Genomic DNA, 6935 nt, shown 5'->3' with positions numbered 1-6935 from the left:
AAAGTCGTCGGCCAGCTCGCTCGCTTTTAATATTTGCGCAGGGAGAACCTTGCCCTTCCGCTGTCTGCTCGCGCGGTAGTTGTTGCCAGAGAAAAGATCTTTCTTCAGCGTAGCAGCGCGTCCATCATGGGCAGCTTTTCTTGCTATCGCCTTTATTGCTTCGCCATTGCGGCGAAACTTTGACTTTTTCTTATTGGAGGAAAAATACCCGCAATCGAGAAAAATTGAACGATTGACTCTACTTTCTTACAAAAGGAAAATAAAAGAATATTCGGCAAACCGGCTCGATGCATGTGCAAATTTAGTCTTCGGATATGACATCGCAGTTGAGCTGGTCATTGAAAATGACATCGGCGAGTTCTTTTCTTTATATGCCGAGTCTCCGTGTGTAATAAAGAACAATCGTCGCGGCAAAAGCTAGGAGACAAGCTGTATTACGAACTCAGGGTTCAGAAGTGCAGCATAATGGGAGCGGGAGACTCAACGTACGGTTCTTTTCCCATAAAACGTACGGTTCTTTTCCCAATGTCAGGGTGACTTGCCAAGGGAAAGCTACACAAGGCCAGTTATTCGGGCTAAAATCTACGGGAGATCTTAGATGTGCATCGTTCAGGCTTTATGGGACGTCACTTGCTTGCTTGTTCCTTATAACTGGTTCCTGCCCTTTGAGTGGGCGGGGGGGGGGGGGGGGGTAATTAGCCAAGAAGTCACCGGTCAATGTAAATGAAAACATCGTGTTGTCCTCGTCGTCATTCGTATACCGCATCCGCCAGCAGTGTTCGACTCGGGGTTCCATTAATTAGCAGACAAGGTTTATTCACAATACACACAACTGCAGCGCGAGAATGCAATGCTAGATGCTGAATACATTCTGGTAGACTAAAGATAATTCGCAAGTTTACCTAGCCAAACGACGACTTTTTCAGTAAAGCTCCGGCGGCATCGGATTTTTTCCATGCATTGGCTCATTAAAATCAATGATCTGGAGTTTACATGTCTAACAATTTCGCCACCTCCTCAGTGGCGTGAACTCATTCATCTGGTGCCTTCGACACCTACGCGCTTTATTTTCCTTGCTGCCTTTGGTATGTTTATTTCACGTTAATAGCCGCAATATTTACAGCTTGAGAACATCAAACAGAGTAGACGTGTTGCGATACTGAAATTTTACTGCGCCACCAGCCACTAAAAAAACGAGGCGTCTATTTTACTGCCCCCACGCTCAGGGAGCGAGAAATTTAACCGCAACGGTCATCGCCTTCTGGCTGCATTCGGATCTTGGAAGATGGTGAACGTGAGTGTGTTGAGCGCGGGATCCGGGTTGTTCGGGAGGTTGAGCACGAGGTTCATCTGTCCAGCTCCCTGCTGCGGCGGACTAAGCGGCGAAAGCGCGCCCGTCGAGGTGGAACTCAGGACTGCCGTCAGCGACGGCGTAGCACCGAGGCCACCTGCCGTCGGCGAAGACGTGCCAGCTATAGAGGCCACGAGGGCCTGGGCAAGCGCGTCGTCGGTGTGACTTGCCCTTCGCTGGTTTCCACGCAGGCTGCTTCGCCTCCTGGTCGCCTGTGTCCTCATCTGCTTCTTGCTGGGTCGCCTTGTCGCTCCGGTTCCCAGCAGCTGGTTTAAGCTGGTCGCACTTCCACTGCGAGAGCTTGCGAGCGAGCTGGCCGAAGGTGACCCCGCCGGCGTGCACGCTTTCGAAAGTGCTTCCACAAAGGCTTTTGCGAGCGCGTCGTCCTGTCTGCTGCTCCTCCGCTTCACGCTTCCGCTGGAACGCCTCCTGCTTTTCTTTTTCGTCTGAGTTTGGGTACCGTTGAAGTCCGCGATTCCCAAGGCTGTCAGGCTCCCGCTGCTTCTCGAATTCGAATCTTGGCTCTCCATATCAGCGTGGAACAAGGCGAAGCCGCTGCCCTTTCTCGACGGTGATGGACTCCGCTGGGCTGCAAAAAGAAAGAAGCGTGTTAAAACACGTTAGTTACTTAGCGCATATTCAAATGCAATAGTAAACATTTGCTTGAGGTAGTTGAGGCAGCGGGTCGATACCCTATGGCCGTTTTAGACCGAAAATTACAAGATAAAAGGATCGGAAATCGTACAGAAGGCGCAATTCATGCATCCTTATCTACAGGGTCGAGCATTAACCAAATTCCAGAGATAGCGTCACCTGGACGGTCAGCTTTTGTAGAACAAGTTCATAGCGTTTTCAAATTCAGCGAGGGTTCTTGTTCTTTTTGGCAAAACGAGCAATGTGCAGTGTGGTTAAAGCGGCGCTTCGAAAAGCAGCTGTCTGCCACCTTTCGCTGCTACCGCACGCTTTTGTCAACGTCTAAGTCAACTGATATGTTTGCGATCAAGGCGTTGTTAATTCAAGTTGAAGTGGGCGACGTCTAGTGCCACTGAGAAAAAAACTGAGATGCAGGACTTCACTAGCATACATGATTAATAGATGCATTAAGTGTCTCTAGCACGTCCTTCTAGAAGTAAGGGCATCGCGTTTAGCCTGTTAAAATTCGTACCGATTCGCCTGCGACTCCTGTTCCTGCTGCGCCTCCCGGATTTCCGTCCTGCATGGAGAATCATCACCTCATAACAGGAGTCTTAACTTCGGCCACAGCCATGACTTTCCTATTTGCATGAAGGAGTACAGTTACGCTCTTATCAGGCAACTACTGAGCCAGTTTTAACTGCATAACTGTTCTCATTTATTGTATACTGACGTAAGCACTCATCTTTTTCACTGTGACCGGGTTCGCCGGTTAGTTAGGCGTGGCGCAAGCCGCCCATGGTTGTATCGAAACTGCCTGGAGTTTTCTCTAATGTTATCACAATGTTATCGAATGTGCTAATTTTATTATTGGAATGCCCGTCACGAATGTTGGAGTACAATTTCGAATGCAGGCTGACACCAGTTATAATGCTGAAATTTATTTCGCCGCATAGCCCACGCGATCGATACGCAGATCAAATTTTCGTTGACCGACGAAGTTCGTCAATGTAGAGTTCATATTTTTTTTGACGCCTTAGCTACTAAAGTTGTTAGCGTCACAGCATCGTGAACAGACTATTCAAACTAGAAATTTTTTTACAATTCTACGAAACTGTCTAAGTAAAAATTATTATCACAGAATTGTTAATCGAACATCAGCGAGCACCTAAGTAAAAAAAAAAGCTATATATTTTTTTTGCTGCTGTCAGGTGGAGTTCTAAATAGTTCCTTTGGCAAAGTAAGGTATGTGCATAGGTAGTATATACCTAATTTAGACTGCTTCGAGAGGACAAAACTTACGAAATCTAATTGCGTCGCGACGGTTTAGAAATAAATAGCTGTATTTTGTGACTATACTCTATACTATACTGTATTTTGTGACTATTCATCTATCTTGTTTACTTATCACGCGTGTGCTCGAATTGCTCTGGTTGTATAATAATAGAACGTATTTTTCAAAGCAATTATAAGTCATTTGTATTTGACATGCAAAAATTCTGCGTGCTCCATGACTATTTGTTAAGCCACGGACGACGTGCGGGGGACGTGAAAAATCCCGACATGTGACGTTATATTGCTTATGGCACGAGCGACTTCTGTTGAATGGGAGAGTAATACGAGTCCCCGCCTGAATGTGCAGCTACTCTTGCGCAGTGCATAGCTCTAACGCTCTGCTTACATGATCGTAACCGGCGTGATGCATGCACGCGTGTAATTTCATTCTTTTCAATGCCCAAACTTCGAGATAGGTCCTCTGAGACTTATTATCATTGTGCTGAAACTACTTGCTTAAACTTATGTGCAAAATAATTCAGCGAAATAGTTCTGCGGTTGTCTAGTAAGAGAATGCATTTTTTTTGCTCATATCTCAAAAAGAATGTCGATGTTGCATCGCAAGTTTCATGTCGAATTGTAAATGAGCCATACAAAACAGGAGCAGCAGTCACAGATTCCACAGCACCTTAGAATAGTTGTGTCCTTCCTCTCATAAATTATTATGCGATAGGGAGGATTGCAGCTATTATATTTTTTAACACGTTAAGCGGTAATCATGGGCATAGATATCGTCACTGCAGTTAACTATAAAAGCTAAAAATAGAGAGAAAGGGAGAGAGAGCGAAGGTATTGCTTTAGGCATTACTTGCAACACGTTCCTAAACCTGTGAAAAAGTTATAACAAATGCACAAAGAAATACAATAAACGTATTTCAACATAACGCACTAATGAACCGAAAAATTGACATAATAAACGTGTTCTTGACTGAAGAGGAAGAGCAGTGTTTTAGAACGCACTGTGATTGTTTCGTGGAAGAACAGCGACTATACACAACTGAGCATTTCGCGAAGCAGTCGATTATCATCTATAGCGGGAAATGCATCCGATTACTTTTGCAGCAACTTTTTGTAGTTCGACCACTGCGCAGCATAATATTCAAACCGTCAGCTGTATTGACTAATAGTTTTTGCGCGTTGTTACTAGAGTCTAGTTTTCCTTAGTTTCCAGGATGCATGCAGGAAGCTGAGAGGGGGGAGAGGAGGCGAGGGGAAGAGCAAACAAATCCTGATGTTGCTGTTCGTGTGAGATACCTAAAAGAGTACTCAAGTGCACTTTAACATTTCTGCCTCGGTTTTACGGGTTAGAAAAACATAAAAGCAGCTTGTGAAACCCCTTTTAACGAACTTAGAATGTCCAGACAACAGCGAAACGCATATTTTGAAAGGATACGTGAAATCCTCTATTGTTTTCTTGTTTTGGCTCCTTATTTTTTTTCATCATTTCGTGAATTCCGAAAACAGTTTTACTGCGCAAAATATTTTGGGAAGACACTGCGCGACCAATTCCCTTTTCCAGTGAAATTGGTGATCGACTGCCATAGTTGGGACAGTTGGCGTCGAATAACTCCACCCCCCTCCCTCTTTTTCTTTTTTTAAGGGGCCAGGAGGAGAAGCGACAGGATTACAGCATAAACGTTTCATGAAGCAACGAATGCCTCAAATTAAAACTCCAGTTAAAATTGTGGCTACCTGAAGTTGGCCTACTTGTGGGAGACATGCGTCCTTGGACTTTCGAGCCCGCCGGAAAGCTTTGCAGAAGCGTGGTGCTCGGTGACGTCATCTGGATGTCGGCGGTCAGTACCAGGTTTCCCGAGGGTGTCGGCTGGACTGGTATGTTAGTTGGTGGCGCAGAAGAGCCCGTCATGAACATAGTGGCAGATGACGTCGAGTGCAAGGGGCTTCCGGGTGGCGGCGGCATCAGGGAAGCGCCCATCTGAACCTGGCTGTCATAGTTGCCCGTGAGCACGGTGGGATGCGGCGATGCGATCATGATGATCGGCCTCCTGTCCGTGTTCTGTCTAGGCCTATGTGCTTGCATGGCGTTCATGTCTTCCTCGGAGCTGCTAGCCTGCATGGTGATTTGGGCCCACGACATCGTGCTGGTGCGTTCGCTGCCTCTTCTCGGATGTGGCTAGTTTTTTTTTCTTTCCGGTGTGCCCGGGGGATTTGCAGCCTGTGAGCAGAGACAAGAGCGAGCCTCGCTAATCTTTGTGTGATGCTAGTGCGAACAAATTCTCAGAAATATGTTTTGCTGGAAGAGGGCCGTACGCTGTATCGTGGTTTTGGGACTTTAAACCCCAGATATTATTGTTATTATTATTATTATTATTATTATTATTATTATTATTATTATTATTATTATTATTATTATTATTATTATTATTATTATTATTATTATTATTATTATTATTATTATTATTATTATTATTATAACCGTACGCTGGCCGTGCATGTAATGTATACGTACCCCTGGCTACACTGAGACGACTACACGAGATGAAAATAAGAGCTGAAGGTTCTATAAAAAGCTCACAAATTACCCGTTAAGCCACATACGCGGCCTGAAAGTCGTGGGTTCGATCCGGCCGTGGCGGTACAGTTCGATGGAGGCGAGATGCTATAGAGGCCTGGGCCCGTGTACTGCGCGATGTCAATGCAAGTTTAACACCAGATGGTAGAAATTTTCGGAGCTCTTCATTACGGCGTGCCTCATAATCATATCGGAGGAGTTTTTGCATGTAAAACACCAGATATCATTAAGCCACATACGTGATCGTGACTAGGATGTCAGAACATGGGTTGGAAGGCTTATCCGGATCCAGCTACCCCAGAATCGCCACGAATCGTTGCTCATCAAAACACACTCCTATTAACACTAGCCTGCGAAAGAGAATGCTCGCGCTCACATACTAACTACGCCTTCTAGCATCCTGCTTCAACTTAAGCGGTGGAAACGCTCTGTGCGCTCTTCGCGTTTCCCTAACAAGAATGCGCCGGGGTTAGCTCTGTGGCCGTGTATGTGCTACACGGCGCTAATACATTGAAACGCCAACGGCGACGAGGGATGCAGCTCTCACCTGCTCGAATAAGAGACGCCCCACAGTTCTTCGATGATGCAGAACCGCGCTGGACAATTTCGAAGAGCCGCACCGGCCACCGTGCCCCCACGAGCTGCTAGCTGCTCCCTGCAGCCGATCGCTCGTTCTGGAACGTGCGCGGGCTCGTGCTTATGCTTCGAGGTAGACGACGATGTGACGCTCGAACGGTTTTTCCCCGTCATTGGTCGCATTAGTTCGCAAATTTTACTGCTCGATCAGTATTTACTTTAATATGTATCGCTACTTAGTTTCTTACCCTCTAAATAACCCGTACCTTTTTCTCCATCGCGTTTTCTTTCTCTCTTTTTTGTTTCTGTGAGAAATTTGCGTGATGACGATGACCGTGACAAGCTTATGGTGCTGAACTTCAACTTCGTCGCTGAATTTTGAAGTTCGTAATTTTGATATCCACATATAACGAATCTTCGCTGGTCATCGCACGAGCGGAGTCCGAAATCTGTCTGAAGCGTCCTGATAACTTCACAATGCTCCTGCTTTTTCATCGCTGCATGTGA

General features: G+C 45.9%; 1 protein-coding gene across 1 annotated transcript; it reads right to left on the bottom strand.

The window, feature by feature from the left end:
- Positions 1-1251: 1251 nt before the first annotated feature.
- LOC119392834 (uncharacterized) lies at positions 1252-6481 on the bottom strand. Its single transcript, XM_037659781.2, has 3 exons — positions 6400-6481; positions 5027-5495; positions 1252-1940 (listed from the first exon to the last, which is right to left on the bottom strand). The coding sequence occupies exons 2-3, from the start codon at positions 5415-5417 to the stop codon at positions 1252-1254; spliced, it is 1080 nt and encodes a 359-aa protein (XP_037515709.1). The 5' UTR covers positions 5418-5495; positions 6400-6481.
- Positions 6482-6935: the final 454 nt, after the last annotated feature.

The sequence above is a fragment of the Rhipicephalus sanguineus genome, chromosome 5, assembly GCF_013339695.2.
Source record: "Rhipicephalus sanguineus isolate Rsan-2018 chromosome 5, BIME_Rsan_1.4, whole genome shotgun sequence".
Lineage (NCBI taxonomy): Eukaryota > Metazoa > Arthropoda > Arachnida > Ixodida > Ixodidae > Rhipicephalus > Rhipicephalus sanguineus.
This window is presented reverse-complemented; position numbering and strand designations above follow the sequence as displayed.

What these genes read in the sequence shown, in the direction of transcription:
- LOC119392834 (XM_037659781.2), bottom strand. Translation starts at nt 5,417, where the DNA reads ATGTCGTGGGCCCAAATCACCATGCAGGCTAGCAGCTCCGAGGAAGAC. An exon ending in AGGACGCATGTCTCCCACAA is followed by an intron (nt 1,941 to 5,026) that starts GTAGGCCAACTT and finishes TTCTTTTTGCAG; the next exon opens with CCCAGCGGAGTCCATCACCG.